The sequence below is a fragment of the Myxocyprinus asiaticus genome, chromosome 5 (genome assembly GCF_019703515.2).
Source record: "Myxocyprinus asiaticus isolate MX2 ecotype Aquarium Trade chromosome 5, UBuf_Myxa_2, whole genome shotgun sequence".
NCBI lineage: Eukaryota > Metazoa > Chordata > Actinopteri > Cypriniformes > Catostomidae > Myxocyprinus > Myxocyprinus asiaticus.
The window spans coordinates 25016909-25034340 of NC_059348.1; the positions used below are offsets into that span (position 1 = coordinate 25016909).

Consider the following 17432-nt stretch of genomic DNA (forward strand, 5'->3'; position numbering starts at 1 on the left):
GGAGGACGCCATTCTCCCACCTCAGCAGTCCAGACTCGCTAGTGCACAGAACGGGGGGACCCCCTCCCCAACACCTGTTAAATTAGATCTGTTGGAGATGTGCAGACAGGCAACGGCCGTCTCAGCAGATGGGGCAGGGGGCTTAGAGAGATCTTTATGATGATAAGAGAATGCTATTGCATCTCCCCTCTGTCAAACAACTCATCCCGACGGTCCCTGCATGTGTTGCGGAGATGAGGAGGTTTTGGGACAAACCATTCTTGCACAGAGTGCCCGTGTGGGGTTTTCCCATGCCTGGACGTGCATAACAAGGAGGAGTTAGGTATGTCGGATTGCCCGTGGAATCGTCGGTGGCAAACTACCTTTCTTCTCCTCGGAGCTTCTCTGCCAGGAAAGACTTTGCAGCATCCATATTTCAAAAGATATATTAATCATCTGCTCTTGCGGTGAGATTACTGGAGGAGATGGGCAATCAGATCAATGCTGGAACCCCAAATCCAGCTCTTTGAGAGGAAATCTGTGTGATCGCAGATTTAAATTTGTGCACTCCCAGAGAAGCGGTTCAGAGCTGCGGCCGTAGCATGGATCTCTCAGTGGTGGGAGAAAGGGTGCTGTGGCTTGGATTATCTGACCTCTAAGATAAAGAGAAGGTGGGATTTTTGGACAACCCGATGGAGTCAAAAGCTCTGTTCGGGGCCACGGTCACAGTGACGAGGGAACAATGTGACCTTTGAAAGAAGGGGAAGCTTTTGAAACCTGTCTTCCCCACAATACTGCCACGTGGCCCTTTCACCCAGCTACCGTAGGATTCATGCCCTCTCAGAGAGGGGGGCATGGAGGTGCACGGAACCTGAGACCTCTTCCTCCCCAGCAGTCAGTGATGGGAGAGGCACAGTCTAGACCAACCCAGAGCAAAAAGCCCTCATTTGCGACGACCACCGCTAAACATCACCTTGCCAGTCCCCAGGGGGGGGAGGAAAGAGGCGGGCAAACTAGTATTAGGGACTTTCATGGGCAAAAAGGAGAGCAATCAGCACTCAGGGGTCTTTGTTCGCATCCCTTCCTAATGAGGTGAGTGATCTCATACAGGGAATCCCCTGTATGGGGAGTGGAGGCTCCACCCACAGGTGGTGAGGCAGCTGTGGGAGTGATTCGGGCAGGCTGCTGTTGATCTCTTCACATCACACAAAAACACGTGAAGATGCAGCTATGGGTGTGGATGTGCTGGCACTGTTATACATGTTCACCCAATGAGCCTGATCGGCCCAACTTTGAAAAGAGTAAGGGAGCACGGTGACACAGTAATACTGATTGCCCCATACTGGCTGGGGAAACTTTGGTTAGCAGAGATAATTCAGCTCCTTTATGACCAGCCTTTGCCTCTTCCGCTGGGCAGGGATCTCCTATCTCAAGCGCACAAGGAGATTTTTCACCCACTCCCGGTCCGAGTAGCTCTTTGGGCCTGCTCCATGAGAGGATGAATTTAAATGCCACTGGGTTGCCTCCGAGGGTAATTGAAACAATTCAGAGCCTGAGAGTGGCCTCAATGTTTGAACACTGGTGTGCACACAGTCATATTGTACTGAGCTTTCTGCAAGACCTTTTGGATAAGGGTAGAACATTCTCTACTGTTAAGGTATATCTTGCAGCAATATCAGCATGCCATGTTGGAGTGGACTCCGGAACAATGAGTCAACACCCACAGGTGTGTATGTTTATGAAGGATGCGTGGAGATTACATCCGGTCTTAAAACCGCTGATTCCACTGTGGGATCTGTCCATGGTTCTGAGTGCACACTCTCAGCCCCCATTTGAACCCATAGAGAGTATTAGCATCAAGCATCTTTTGCTAAAGACGGCTTTATTGTTTGCTCTCGCTCCTGCAAAGCATGTAAGTGAACTTAATGCTTTGTCAGTTCATGAATCATGTATGTGCTTCGGGTATTCGAGAGTAATTCTCAAGACAAACCCAGCATTTGTACCAAAGGTGAGCGATTCACCGTTTAATAGTCAATCAGTGGACTAGTTGACTTTTCACCCGCTGCTATTTTCCTCGTCACAGCATGAAAAGCTTCACTGTTTGTGCCCAGTTTGCTCCCTGCGCGTGTACGTGGAAAGGACGCAGATGCTGAGAAAGAGTAATCAGCTCTTTATAGAGCTGGGCTGACTCTCATAAGGGCAAGCCTATATCACAACAGCATTTGTCTCACTGGGTGGTGGAGGCTATTATATTAAGTTATAATAGTGCCGGTATGCAGCCTCCGGAGGGCTTGAGAGCTCATTCCACAAGAGGCATTGCCACCTCATGGGTACTGTTTAAGGGCATTTCAGTCCAGGACATTTGTGCTGTGGCAAGCTGGGCATCACCTCACACATTTGTGAGATTTTACAGACTGGATATTACAGAGCCTTCACTGGTTCACACGGTCCTTATCGTGAATAGGTCTGATACTGATGTATAAGCACACTCATACAGGCTCAGTTTTAATATGTTAAATTATCTTATTCCATAACTATTCCTTTATGGCAATATAGTTTGGAGATGTTTCATATAATATTTGAGTCAGTCTGCATCGGACAGCATATCTGCAGTCCGGGAGTTCCCATAGTGAGATACCGAATTAATGTTTGAAAGAGAACGTAAGGTTACGTATGTAACCCCGGTTCTCTGATAACAGGAGTGAGGTATCACACTTCATTCTTTGCAGCAGCACGGGGAAGAGATATGCTGATAATGACGTAAAGGCAGGTGACAGCGGCTTATATCAGGAAGGTGGGGCTTCCTGGTCACTGCAGTGACTTGTCTGTCATTGGACAGACGTGGTGTTAAAAAATTGCTTCCATGGTTTTATTGGGCCTCATATATTCAGACAGAAGACAAAGGCAGGCCTAACAGTCATAAAACCTAACTCAGGCCCACATACAAAGTCATAAATCTTACTGATAAAAACCGTGCTAAAATCAAACAAAGGGAGTCCAAAACAGACCACAAATCCCATGAAGCCTTGCTCACTAAAGGATCGAACTCTCAACTCCTATTGGATGAGGCACACAACAGAATGCCCCTCAACCATGACGTCATCAGGAGTAGAAATACCTCTGAAATGCTTCCGGGATTTGCTTCCAGCAACTTTGTTCGCCGTGCGTAGACGCAGCTCATCGCTGCTCTAAGGTGTAGCCTCGTGGCACAAGGAAGTAACGTAAGACTTGAAACTGTGGCCATACAATCTCCATCTCGCTGGACGAGTTGAGATTACACTGTGTTCCACCGAACACTCTAACGGATCCGAAGGAGACCACTGAGCAATCCGCATCTTCATCCGTTTGCCTGCAGAAGTGAAGAGATAAAAGATTTCTCTTCCATCTTCAATCAAGTCGACGTCGCTAATTTCTCCGCCAGCCCGCCGAGAATCAGCAGCCGTACCGCCTGCCGACAGAGGGAGGAAACGGCCACCTGTCATCACCTGAGCCTTGAGTAACCGAGTCGGAGTTAAAAGGACGGATGAACACACATTCGTCTGTGTCCTCATGCGATTCAAGTAAGAAGTTTACGTCTGGGCAGAGATAGAATATTATAGTGTGTTATTCTTTTGTATCAAGGTTATTGCTTGTGCAGTTTACGGACCACCGAGTCCGCTCATTGCGGCTAATACTCAAGGTATTAATTATCACTAATGAGATCTGCTTTGTTGTAGTCCAACCACATTGGACAGTTGTGCATTTCCACCATCACGGGTGAGACCGGCACAGTTTATCCATTAAAGAATCAAAGACCATGGGATGGGTTACGAGCCATCCACCGCAACTCTGAGTGATAAACTAACAGCTGCTTTCTCTCCCACGATCGCGAAATCGGCTTTGGGGCCGTCACTTTATTCTCTCTCTCGTACTAATCACACACACACACGCGACCCCTCACAAACATACTCACACACATTTTTGACTAGTAGATAGCTTCGTGATAAAGCTCAGCTTTGTCCCTGAGCTATCGTACAAGCAGACGCCACTGACTGGTTTCTCTCTGCCCACATTCGCGGCCGGAATTCTCGTGACATACTTTCCACGAGAGTGACGTCCGCCATTTTGTGCGCGTCCCTCCTTACACACACACACACACACACACACACACTCTCTCTCACACACACACACCCTCATGTGTTATAGGATTATTTTGATTACCATATCTAATCATATCACTGTTTAGTTTGTAGTTGTAAGTCGGAAGTTTATTGACTGCATTGTATTAATTATTAATTGATATTACTGCATAAATAAACTTTGTTATAATTCAAAGAGAAGTGTTTTGGTTTGTTTTGCATACACCTGTGTCCAGTGCTGACGGGATGTCAGTGCTCGGATTCAAGCCTTCATTCATTGTTTTTTTTCGATGTTGATTTTCCTAAGAGAACAATCTAATATTGAGACTGTTATACTATCTGGTTATTAGTCCCTGATTCCAGGGTGGTGTCCCGGCGAAATTAATCCTAATTAATATTCTATTGATTTTTTTTGATAATTGACAATTATCTTTGATGATTGTTGAATTTGAGGGATCAATAAGCTAGTGTTAATTTTAATTAATGTTTCATCGATGTTAACAATTAACGATTACCTTTGATAATTGTTGATTCAAATTATTAAAAAATTGATTCACATTGATTCAAATCAATGTTCTAATGATTTTAATAATTAATAATTATCTTTGATAATTATTAATTATTGCTAATAACCAAACCCGCTCCTAAACGTAGCGCACTACATTTACTGGAGCCTCATATGAGGTTTTAATGAGTTAGATCCTATTATTTAATTGAAATATTAATTAATAACTAAAGAAATAATTACCAATTATTTCTGATAGTAACATTGATCTAAACAACCAGTAAAGCCCTACAGTTTCATGCATGAGGCATTTACACATAGTGAGCTACCTCAGTCCTGTTATCAGAGAACCAGGGTTACAAACATAACATTACGTTTTGTTGCTTTAAAAACTTGAGTGCATTAACATTAAAAACCTCACCTGTTCGGGAGAATATTTAATGTGATTTTAGCACCACACAGTGGACATTTAAACTCGGAACTGTTGTGATACATGTAATGAACCACGCACGGTAATATCATTTTGCAAAAATGTCACAATAGTCCGAATTTTCATGACATCAGGCTGGTTATAATTGTACATCAGGATATGTGAAACACATTTCAATGGACATCATATTTTTATTCCACATTCACTCTGTACCCTGCATATTCAACCACAAAAATGTTAAAAGTGAAATGTTTGTATAAAAATAGGGATGTGACCCAATCATAATAATTTTCAACAAAAAAAGTAACAAGGAGGACAAACAAGGAATCAACAATCTTTTCACACACTTGAAAATAGAAGTGTAAAAATAGCACATATCGACGTTGCTCTCGAAGTAAGATGTTGCATCAGATAGCAGCAACATTGTCCACAGCTTTTTTATGTTTGCCGTCTTTTCATTGTCATGTGATCTCAGCATAAGTGATGGGAGTCTGAAAATCAAACAAAATGCAGTTTAAAAATCTATCAAAAATACTTGCCATAGTCCAGCTGCACAGTCAAATATGTTATCCAAGGACCAAAAGAGTAATGGGGCTTTTCCACGGCACGGTATGGCTCGACTCGACTCTGCTCGCTTTTTGGGGGTTTTCCACTGTGGATAGTACCTGGTACCTGGTACTTTTTTTAGTACTACCTCAGTCGATGTTCCAAGCGAGCCGAGCCGATACTAAATATGACGTCAAAAACCTGCAGATCACTGATTGGTCAGAGAGAATCGTCACTACCAGCGTCACTGGATTTGCGACACGGGACATCAACCCGCTTGTTTTAAAGTTAGCAACAGCAATAGCAGTATCATTTGTTCATGCGACTTTTGAATTGTAAAAAGAAATGGCTGTGCGCACAACCACGATGTGGTCAATAAACGAGGTGCAGACGTTCCTCTCGTTAGCAACGATTGAAACAACGTGAAACGAAAAAGTCTTTCAGGAAGTGCCTCAGCTATTGACCGCACACGGCTACCACCGGATCTACCAACAGTGTAGGGAAAAGTTAAAAAAACGTAAAAGTGACTACAGAACCATCAAGGACCACAACAGCTGGAGTGGTTCAAACAGAAGAAAGTGGAAGTGGTTCGACCAAATGGACACTATCTATGGCAATAGATAGCAATGGGAGGGGGAGTGTCCTGGACTCGGCCACGGTGTTGTTGGAGTCCACGATGGAGGATGATACGTTTTGTTACGTTAACTCTATGTTCTGCTTGAAAGCTTCACTTTATTTAGTTGACCAGCTACTGGAAAGCTTGCTTCTAAAACAACCAGGCCAATTGAACTGTTACACTTGTGTAAAATTACCATGCAACACCTGCTTTATGCAGCACAATGAGCTAGTAGCTAACAGCTAGCGGTCGTGCTATTGTTTATGGTCAGTAATATTTGTGTCACGTTTAAGATGATGTCACAGCAGTAGAGGCGGCACAACTATGACGATCAGCCTATAATCCCACCCACGTTGAGGCTACACTAAACTGCAGTGGAAAAGCAAGCTCAGAAAAGTAAAGCGAGCAGAGTCAAGTCAAGTCGAACCGTAACGTGTAGTGGAAAAGTGCGATAAGACTTAGCTTGGGGTCTACTGGATTTTATTTTTTGTATTTATTTATTTATTTATTTTTTGCCGTATCTGTAGGAGAATTAACACAGGCAACTGAATATAAGTTGCTTTTATACCTCTCCATACCACTGCATCACAAGCTAAAGACCTGATGCACACTACTCTAAGCCTGTTGGAATAAGTAATAATTACCTTAAAGATAAATGGTGCAACCTTGAAATAGCCTAGTGTGGTGTGAGTGCTAGCCATGCATTGCAGGTGCATATGTCTTAGGCATATGGGTAATCTTGATGAACTGCTTCACAGAGCCCCTGGACTCACCCTTATATGAATTCAAAATGAATCCTGGAAAGTCATTTTAAACTATTAATCAAAGATGGGCAGAACTCCAGTTACTTGCTGATTGCAAGGCATAATAGAGTTTAAGGGTGACAATATCTGAAAGCAGACTATGGGGACACAACCTATAGGGAACTTGCTACCTGTTGAATATCGTATGGCAGTCCTGCTGAACAATGTTGCTGAACACTGAAATTATCTACCATGAATTGTTGATCTGTGGGTCACTAGGAGCAGTTTCCACACCTTTTGGCCAATGAATTTCCATGACTTTTTTAGATGTTTGTGATTACTGGATAAGGATTTTTATGTCATTTTATGGACATTGCACTCATGAAGAGCAATTTTTAGATGCCGAAATTTTCAGGGTTTACCATAGCTTTGGACCAATTATTTTGCTTGAATTTTTCCATGACTTTTTCAGTTGTTCATGATTACTGGGTAAGTTAGCTTAGCGTAACTAGAAAATATATATATTAACTGAAAAATAGGAACCTTGTAGGTAAAACAGCAGTTTCATAATTAGTTTTCTGAGGTGTCCAATCTTTGGCATTCAACTGTATGCTGATATTAAGGATGGCAAGTGAGAAGGACATACTTTTTTTTATAACACATTATGTCCAATACATTTAACAACAACAATGTTCTTGTTATTATTGCTCATGTCCAGTGATTTTGTTTGCTTTCAGCTCAATACTTACAGTATGGGAAACAACTATAATAGAATAATGATTATGACAAAATTTTCTGAAAACACCTAATCATAGTTTTAGATCAAAAGCAGGATTTAGATACACACTCCAGTGGCATCTATCTGCTTTCTCTGAAGACAAGCCCACTGACTAACTCTGATCTCTTGTGACACAGATACAAGAAATACTGGCCTGAGGCAGAAGCAGTCAAATGAACATACTGAAAAGAAATAATGGGATTTACAAGGGAAAGTCATATAACATTCTTCAGAACATAATATTCAGTGTCCAAAGGCTTTTCAATGTGATGTATGTCATCAAAAGTCTTTATTTTTTCTGGAAAGAACTGAAATGAAGGGGGAATTGAGTTTGTATTCAAAAGATAAACAAAAAGGAAAGCATTGTTTCCTAACAGCTGTTATTCATCATCAATTCTGACCTTCTGGATCTGGGCAATTATAATTTCTAAGCCCTGTTACCAACACACAGTTTCACATTCATGACCATATAAGTAAAAAATTTAATGCTTCAAAAACTGAAAACTGCCAAAGGCAATCTGAAAGTAAAATGCATACGATAACCCAAATAAGGCTGACAAATTGTTTTGCAAATCATTTAAGTGCAGATGAATGATCTTGTAGGAGACAAATGTAAGAAGCCCATCTAAATTATTCTAGTCTAGTACAGAATGTATTACTTTTTGTAGTGTGAAAACGTGTTAAGTAGGGCTAAATTCTCTAATCAAATTAATTATATAATATAATTTATTAATAAATTATAATTATATGATAATTATATGATAAAAAATTAAAAAATTACAATAATGTGGCAAAAGACTAAAGCATAGAATAGACATTACAAAAAGTACATTTAGAAGTCAATATATTGTTCAATTTAGTTTATAATAGTTTATCATTTTTTACAGTCCGTCTCCGCTATTCTTAATTGTTAGTCTAAGTGCACAGGCATTAGGCTCTGTCTTTGAGCATTGCATTTTAGGACTCTGTAAATGTGTCTCAAGCACCGTGCATTCTGTTACGTTCAGTTGCGCTCATGTGTGAACAGCCCCTTGCTCATTCTGTGCTCCCTACCATCTGTAAGTGTGGTTTGTGTGGTGCTTTGCCTGTAGTTGCAGCTGGAGTTAGACAGACTGTAGATCCGCAGAAACGTGCTTCATGCTTGAATTGCTCCAATGGTAGAACAATTAATTTTTATGAAATATACATATTATACGTACAATTATATTAAACATTTTTATCACATTATTTGTTTTATAACTAATTGCACTAAATTGACAGCCATAATTTCTTAATGCCAGTTGATTGTGAACTGGTAACTTACTAGAATAAGGCATTTTATTCTAAGGTTCTCACTGTGTCTATATGAAAAAAAAGCTCATAATGTAATAACTCTCATTTCCATGAAGGCTTGTGGTGAATACCTGGGAGGCTATGTACTTCTCCATAGTGTGTTCCATCCTCGGCTTAGTGATCATGGGACCACTGGACACACTCTCCTCTGGCGGTATCTCACCCAGTAAGGGCTTTCCTTTGAAATTTTTCACCACACACACCACCTAACACACCAGCACCCGCAGGACAAACAAAAGAGAAGAGGGAGGTTTTACACCTCTGAAAGGCTTTTTGTACAACACATTGAAATTTCAAGATTTTCTCAAGCTGTAAATGATGGTTTATATAAGTCTCAAAAGGGCAAAGATGCTCGCATGACTTGTTGCCCAAAATAAAAAGGCACTGTGCTCTTTCAGGAAAGAAGAAGCGTGTGAGGCCATGTCCTGGAGGAGATTCATCCATTATTGAAAAAAAAAACAAAACAAAAAACAACAGGATTTTCATTGAGACACTATGGGCAATACTCTGCACTATAGAGCAAAGGAGAATTGCAAAATATGGACATCTCAGGGCATATTCCAGCCCTGAAGTCCCCTGTTTAAATAACAGAAGTAGGAATTCATTTTTCTGTGCTGTGTATGCTGCCGTTACTATTTTTTCGATCATATAGCAGTGGTTATCAACTGGTGGCTTGCAATTCTGTTCTAACTGAATTGGAAAAATAAAATGAAACTAACCACATAATCAAGCATAATTAAGCAATATAAATAGGCACTTCTTTTTTCACAATATCAACTGTTAAAAGGGAGAAAACACTTCTGTGCATCCAATCCCACGACTCTACGGTATTTTGCAGCAAATACATCTGTCACTTTATAGAAACAAATTTGTTAATCTTGGTTAATATTAATTTATTAATATAATTTTGTTTAGGTTTTTAGACAGCATGGGTATGTTCAGTAACACCCCCTCAGGCTTTAAAACTGTGCAAGGTCAAATATTTTTTTGTTGTTGTTGTTGTTGACTTTTGCACGATAAACAACTTTGGTGCTACAGCAAATCCAGCAAAAGCACTGCTATATAGTTTATAGAACTATAGAAGGCCTAATGGACATTTGCAAGAGCACCACACCATGCATTCACCCAATCACACACTGCAATGTTCCTCTCTACTGTCCGTTTGCATTCAGCCTCCTTTCTGATAATGTGATGTTTCAGGAGACCGCATGATTTGATATGATCATGAGTTTAGTGTCTATATCAAACTTCCTCCCTACACCCCATCCCCCCTAACTGCAGAAATAGGTCAGTGCATACCGTATCTCTGCCTCATGAGTACAGCACCACAGAACATAAAACATCCAAGCTTCCACAAACCGATAGCTCTCACAAATGCTGTTCTCCTAATGTGAAGCAAACGAGCATGAACTCATCCTACCTGACCTTTTTCTATAACTCACAATGGGTTTCCTATCTTTGACTGTACACGTTCAACACAACAGCGTACACAGCACAGTAAAAACAATTGTGTTGCGTTACAGAGGAAGCCTCAGATATGTACTGTGCATGAAGGTTCCCCTTAGTTCAAATTAGTTTGCAAACCACCAATGCCCTGTGCTTCTGCTGTCAATGGTATGGATTGTTGTGATTCAGACTAACTCAGTGATAGGTGTTTAGTGGCAGGTCTGTCAGAGCAAAATGTAGGCTATAGACTGAGGGTTTTCAGTTGATTACCAGGGAGCTAATGCTAATCATTCAAGATTGCTTAGATAAACTGTTTGGAGTAACACATTAGAGTAATGTATGTTACATAATCTGATTACTTTCTGGAACTGACAGCATCTTTTAAAAGGAAGTTTAAAGGCATCTTTACACTTAAGGTGGCACCAAGGCAACAAAAAAAAAAAACTACTTGATTTTCACTAAGGCTAATGTAGTACTGCAGACGCTCCCAAAGATGCAATATTGTAATATGGTCATTCTTAGGGTGTGTTCACACTTGTAGCTCGGTTCTCTTGGTCCGGACCAAAAAAAGAAAATGATACATTTAGTCCTAGTTCACTTAGCGTTCACACTGGCATTTTTAACACCAAACCTAAACATACAAAACAAAAGGCACAAGGATAAGTTCACAACCTGATTGGACAGCTTTTATGATGTATATTTTGCGACGGAACTTGCCGAACATCCAAAACAATGCTGGCTGGATTTATGTATATATGGTGGTATTTTTACCAGCTGAGAACAAATGAAGAGCTAATATGTGTAAAGGAGTCAAAACAGCAACAGGAATTCCTCCGTTGCACACATAAACGAAGATATGCTGTAAGGAGACAGCGGTTCTGACGCCTGTACCGAACTGTAATGGGCAACATAGCTCCTTTGATGAGAAGAACCAGGTATGCTTGAGCATTCTGTCCTTTGAAAGTACAGTAAAGACATCACATCCTGTTATTGGTCCGTTCAGACGTCTTTGGTCCATGCTGCATTCATATATCAGTCGAACCACACCAGAGTTCGTTTGGAAGCGGACCGAGACCCACTATACAGGGGGTCTCGGTCCACTTGTTTGGTGTGCACCAAGGTTCGGATGGCAGCATTCACACTTGTTCAGATGAACAGAGCAATCACACCAGAGTTCATTTTAAGCGAACCAAACCTGCCAGGTGTGAACACACCCTTAAAGGAATATTCTGGGTTAAAGTCTTAAAGGAATATTTCACCCAAAAATGAAACTTTGCTGATAATTTACTCAACCTCAGGCCATCCAAGATGTATCTGAGTTTCTTTCTTCATCAAAACAGAATTTAAGATTTTTCCTCCTTCAAACAATGCAGGGGAATATACTCCATTTTTTTTGACGGTCCAAAATGCATATTTAGGGTGCATCAAAATAATCCACACATCTCCAGTTGACAAATACATTTCTTCTGAACCCAAAGGATTTATTATTTTTAGAAACAAAACAATATTTCCGTACATCTCTGTGACGTGCGCTCATGAGAGGGATGACTTCACACGTCACGTGGAGGAGGAGGCAGGAAGCGCGTCATTGTTTACAAGAGGAGCAGCGGTGTACAAAAGTTTAATTGTCTTTGCTGTAGATTTGTATTTGTGGAAAAATATGAACTTTTTATCGATTGCTTATACATGATCATGAGCGATTGAAGATTTGGCTTATCGTGCTGAACCTGGATATCAGTACACCCCTACATTCTCTCAAATATTGAGGGTGGGCAGTGAACATTTTACCCCTGAGGATTTCAGACCATCGAAAGAAACAAAGAGTCGATATCTGAATTAATCGGCTGTGCCCGTGCTGTTTTTCAAGCGAACTCAGGTATGTGTGAAAACGTTATCATTGTCACGCCTCCCTCGGGCTCTGCACCTCCCTCAGCGCTCCGCTCCTCATCACCCGATTTCTAATTCACCGCACCTGCACTCAATTCACTCGCTCATCACTGCCTGCATAAATATTCACTTTCACGCCACTTCACTGTCAAGTCTCACATAAAGGACTTGCAGTGTTTATTTACCTGTTTGTATTTGTACTTGATCTTCGTCGTTATCTGTTTAGTGTTTACCCTGTTGTTTTGCTTGTTACCTCTTCTTCAGTTTGTGAAGCTTCTCTTCTGTAATATCACCTGTACCTTTGATCTCACTGTGTAAACCCAGTAAATCCTTTGAATCTCAGTAAACGCTCTCGCACTTGGACCAATGTTAACTACAACTTGTGTGGCTTGAATTCCTGACAGTCATATAGCCTATATATTTCAGCTAAAGAAAAAGCACAAGTAGATGGTTATTTACTGCAATAATGTTTATTATTATTATTATTATTTGGAAGGGATTTTTTTTATTTTATTTTATATTGTTTTGAAATTGTTTTGGACTGTTTTGGTTTGTGAACGGGGCTTGGTCTGTGGTCTGTGCAAGTTTCTCTTGTAAACAATGATGCGCTTCCTGCCTCCTCCTCCCCGTGACGCATGACCTTACCAATGAGCTTACATAATCCCTCTCATGAGCGCGCGTCACAGAGATATACGGAAGCGAACATTTGTAGTTAAAAAAGTATACAAGTATTGTTTTGTTTCTAAAAATAATCAATCATTTGGGTTCAGAAGAACTTTATTTGTTGAAAATATGCATTTTGGACTGTCAGAAAATAGAGTACAGTCACTTGCATTGTTTAAATGAGGAGGCCTGAAATGAAATCCTAAAAATTTTTAATTCTGTTTTAATGAAGAATGAAACTCAGATTCATCTTGTATGGCCTGAGGGTGAGTAAATTATCAGCAAATTTTCATTTTTGGGTGAACTATTCCTTTAAGTGTGCTTTCACACTAGCACTTTTGGTGCGCACCCAGGGTCGAATGACATCAAAGTTTGGTCTTTTGGATAATGTGAATGCTGTTTTCCGAACTCAGATGTGCTCCCGAGAACCGCATCCGGGTCCACTTGAAAAGGTGGTCTGGGGTACGGTTAATTTGAACTCCAGTACAGTTCACTGCTGATATGAACGCAATCGTACTAAATCGCGGAAGTGAACCACTTGTGATGACATATAATTTGCGTAATTTTGCAGGCTCCCGATCGCAGTTATTATGGTATAATGCATTTCTCTTACCGGCTTGTGTCCAAATACACCGCCTTCAGAGAGCAGCTCACATTCTTCACATCTCTTCCAACAGACAAACGCTTATATTCATCACATCATTGCACATTCAATGCATCCGCGGGAGACAAACACAAGTGCTGTTCTGTGCATGGCAAGTTTTCATGGTAAATCCAAAGAGAAAAACTTTAATACTTCACTTAAAGGTGCAATATGTAACATTTTTCAAGTAATATTCTTGTCAATGTGTGAACGGCTTGTAACACAACTTAAAAAATGAGCCCTTCCCGGACTTCCTAGGTTGCCTATAAAGCCTGTAGACTGATTTTCATGCAAAGGGAGCAGGTCGCTTTTGCCGGGAAAATCCAAAGTATGTGACGTTTATGCGCACTCCTGAGAGCCTTGCCTCAGTGCTTCTCTTCCGCTATTCAACAGCGACAACAAACTGCAACACTAGGTAACATTATCTTAGAGATGGAATCCAGCAAACATCCAGCTCCCAGCACAACACCGACTCCTATACAAACTCAGAGTAAGCCAAAAAAAAAAAAAAACATTTATCTACTGAATCTCGTCTGGCTAAGTGGGAACATGATCGTGGTCGAGCAAAAACTAGAGTGAACATCGGCAGGACATTTGATTCCTGGAGGGACCTTCGTTCGGTTTTGGGGATCAAAACCGACCTTGAATTGGCATTCTTCTTATTGGACAGGTAAGCTTACATAACTGCAAAGCATGTGAAATATAGTGTCATAAGGATTGATCTGTGTAATTTTAGCTAACTTGATCTTGCCTGCTAACGATGACGAATTGCAAGCTACCTTGCTTCGTAACTTTCAAATAATTTCAACGATCTTCTCTTTATACTAAAAGTCAGGTTTGCTGATTCACAGTAACTGACATAATGTTCATCTGTAATTATTCAGCAACGTAAACTACAATAACACATGAAATGAATGTGTTCAAGATGATGCAAAAAGATCCATTCATTAGTGTAACGTAACTTGGTTATACAGAAAATATATTCAACCTATTATTATAAAAACAATAACTCATCGATATATCAAAATGACAGTTGTGGTGGAATCACATCAATACTGAATTGTGTCAGCATATTTATAATGTACAGTCTATTTTATAAACAGCTACTGTCATCATCCACCAAATTTAGATAACAGATAAAGCTGGCTAGTTAGCTAACGATGACATAGGCTATCGTATAAACGCAGTCAGTGTATCATGCAAAGAAAAGTGATTACTTCAAACTACAGTCTTGCATAGTCAGATCTATATCCACACTTTGTTTTAGCCCTGTTCCAGCGCTGGAGAGTCAAATATAATATACAGTCTCAAAGTTTGTAGTAAAACAATCATAACTGTGTAATTGTAATTATGCTACCTCATCTGTGATCATGATGCCGGTGAATCATGTTCAGTCTCGCTTCCCTATGGAGTCATGCTCGCTCGCGTCCCTATACAGTGTGTGCACGCAATCACGAGCAACAGGCAGCAGTTCATTTAATGTCCACAGGTGTCATTAATAACAAGGGTTTCTGAATCTTACATACTGCACCTTTAGCACAGTGATGTCTTCTCAAGTTGTTACATAGTTACAAGTGGCACGTTGATGATGTAATCAGACCATGGTTTGTACCCAAATAATATGATTGTGTGAACACAGACTAGCGTGGGTAGCGGGAGGGGGGAGGAAACAAACTCGGGTCCAATGGTACCAAGTGTGAAAGCACGCTCTGTTAACCTCCGCCACATAATGTATATTATTGATTATCCAGAAAAACTTTGTTCACCTTGGTGCAGAGTGATCCAGAAAATAGTTTTCAAAAACAAAGAAAAGACCAGATTAAGCAGGAGTTTTTATGAAATTCTTGATGTAATCTGTGTCAGTGTTACACATACAGTGTGGTACAAAAAGAGATGACTAGAGAAGATGCTTCTAGTTTTTTTTTTTTTTTTTTTTTCTGTGTATAAATTTGAGTGAAAAGTTTAATTGGAAAAACAAATATTAATTTTAAAATGTCTGGTTACACTTTACAATAAGGTTCCATTTGTTAACATAAGTTAATACAAATGAACTAAAAGTAGCAAAAAATAAATACAAATATTTTGATAAATTAACATTAACCAAGATGAATAAATGTTGTAAAAATACATTGTTAGTTCATGATACATAATGCATTAACTGTCAATGGAGAAAACATTATAATTAAGAATGACCAAAAATCTTTACACTAAGTAGGTAAAACTTTATTAATATATAGCACCAAACAAAGTGCTTTATAGAAAATTGACTATTTCTAAGTCACCAATCAAATGTAAGCAAATGTAAAGATAATTCCTTTGTACAAACAGATTTCCTTGCTTCGTTTGAATCAAATCTCAAATCATGTTGCGAGAACAAAGATCATCAGGAATTGCACATCTTGTGGAGTCCATGCCAGTTTGAGTTCATAATGTCATAAAATGGGGACATACCAAATATTAAGAAATCTGATAACATTTTACAATAATGTTCCATTCGTTAACATTAGAAAATGCATTAAGTATAATGAACAAATAATGGACAATATATTTTTTACAGCATTTATTAATCTTTGTAAATGTTAGTTAATAAAAATACAATTGTTCAATGTTAGTTCATGTTAGTTCATAGTGTGTTAACTAATTTAAGAAATACAACTTTAGATTTTAAAAATGTATTAGTATATGTTGAAATTAACATAAACTATGATTAATAAATGCTTAATAAGAATTGTTCATTGTTAGTTCGTGTTAACTAATGTTGTTAACTACTGTTGTTAACTTATGTTAGGATATATTAGCTTATGTAAAAATTAACATTAACCAAGATTAATAAATGCTGTAAAAGTATTGTTCATTGTTAGTTCATGTTAGCTATTGCTTTAACTAATGTTAATGAATACAAACTTACTGTAAATTGTTACCAGGTTTTTGTATTTCAATGTGTTATAGCTGACTTCACGGGGACTTAGGTTTGTGTATTTCATGTTTTAAAACCTTTAATTAACCTTGGGCCACATCTTTAATCAACCACAAAATAAAATGTGCACAAAACAGGCATAATCATATAAACTGATATCAACAAGTATATTAAATACATTTGCATTTGGAAATTGACTCTATTTGTGGGTTTAAGTCTGTGTTTTCAGATGTGACCTTACCATAAACACAGCAATGGCTCCTCCTATGATGAAGCCAGTGATGACATCAGACCAGTGGTTGCGGTACTCCACCACACGATTAATCCCTGTTAGGAAGGCCAGACACATGAGCCCCAGAGAAAGCACCGGCTTGGCCAGCCGTGTCCCTTTGGCCTTCACTGAGCATGTGATGTACATCTGAGGAAGCACAGACCACTTTGTAATACATCTTCATCCAAACCTCTGTGTAAACGCTTTTCATAACTCATTTATTCCCTGCTCACATGCGGGCATGTTTGACTGAGTACATGAGTTACATATATGTTGGCTGAAATGGGCTTATGTGTTTGTGTGTGTGTGTGTGTGTATGATTTAATTTGAAACATAAGAGGTTAATTATGCAAACATTGAATATGTCTAATACTGTTGATATACAGATGCATGTACAGTATATGCATGCATGACACATTAAATAAATCTGTAACACTTTACATTAAGTATATTCTGTATATTAACATTGATGCATTAGATATCATGAACTAAGAGTGAACAATAATTTTTTACATCATGCGTGTATCATGCTGGTTCATGTAATTTATAAATATTTAG

General features: G+C 39.5%; 1 protein-coding gene across 1 annotated transcript in view; it reads right to left on the reverse strand.

Annotated features, from left to right (window-relative positions):
- Positions 1-5253: 5253 nt before the first annotated feature.
- Positions 5254-17432, reverse strand: part of LOC127440394 (phospholipid phosphatase-related protein type 5-like) — a 39350-nt gene continuing 27171 nt past the window's right edge. The window contains exons 4-6 of the mRNA XM_051696931.1: positions 16845-17021; positions 9119-9253; positions 5254-5523 (exon numbers count right to left, since the gene is read on the reverse strand). Coding sequence (XP_051552891.1) covers positions 5494-5523; positions 9119-9253; positions 16845-17021 — 342 coding nt within the window. The 3' untranslated portion in view covers positions 5254-5493. The remainder of the gene's footprint in view (positions 5524-9118; positions 9254-16844; positions 17022-17432) is intronic.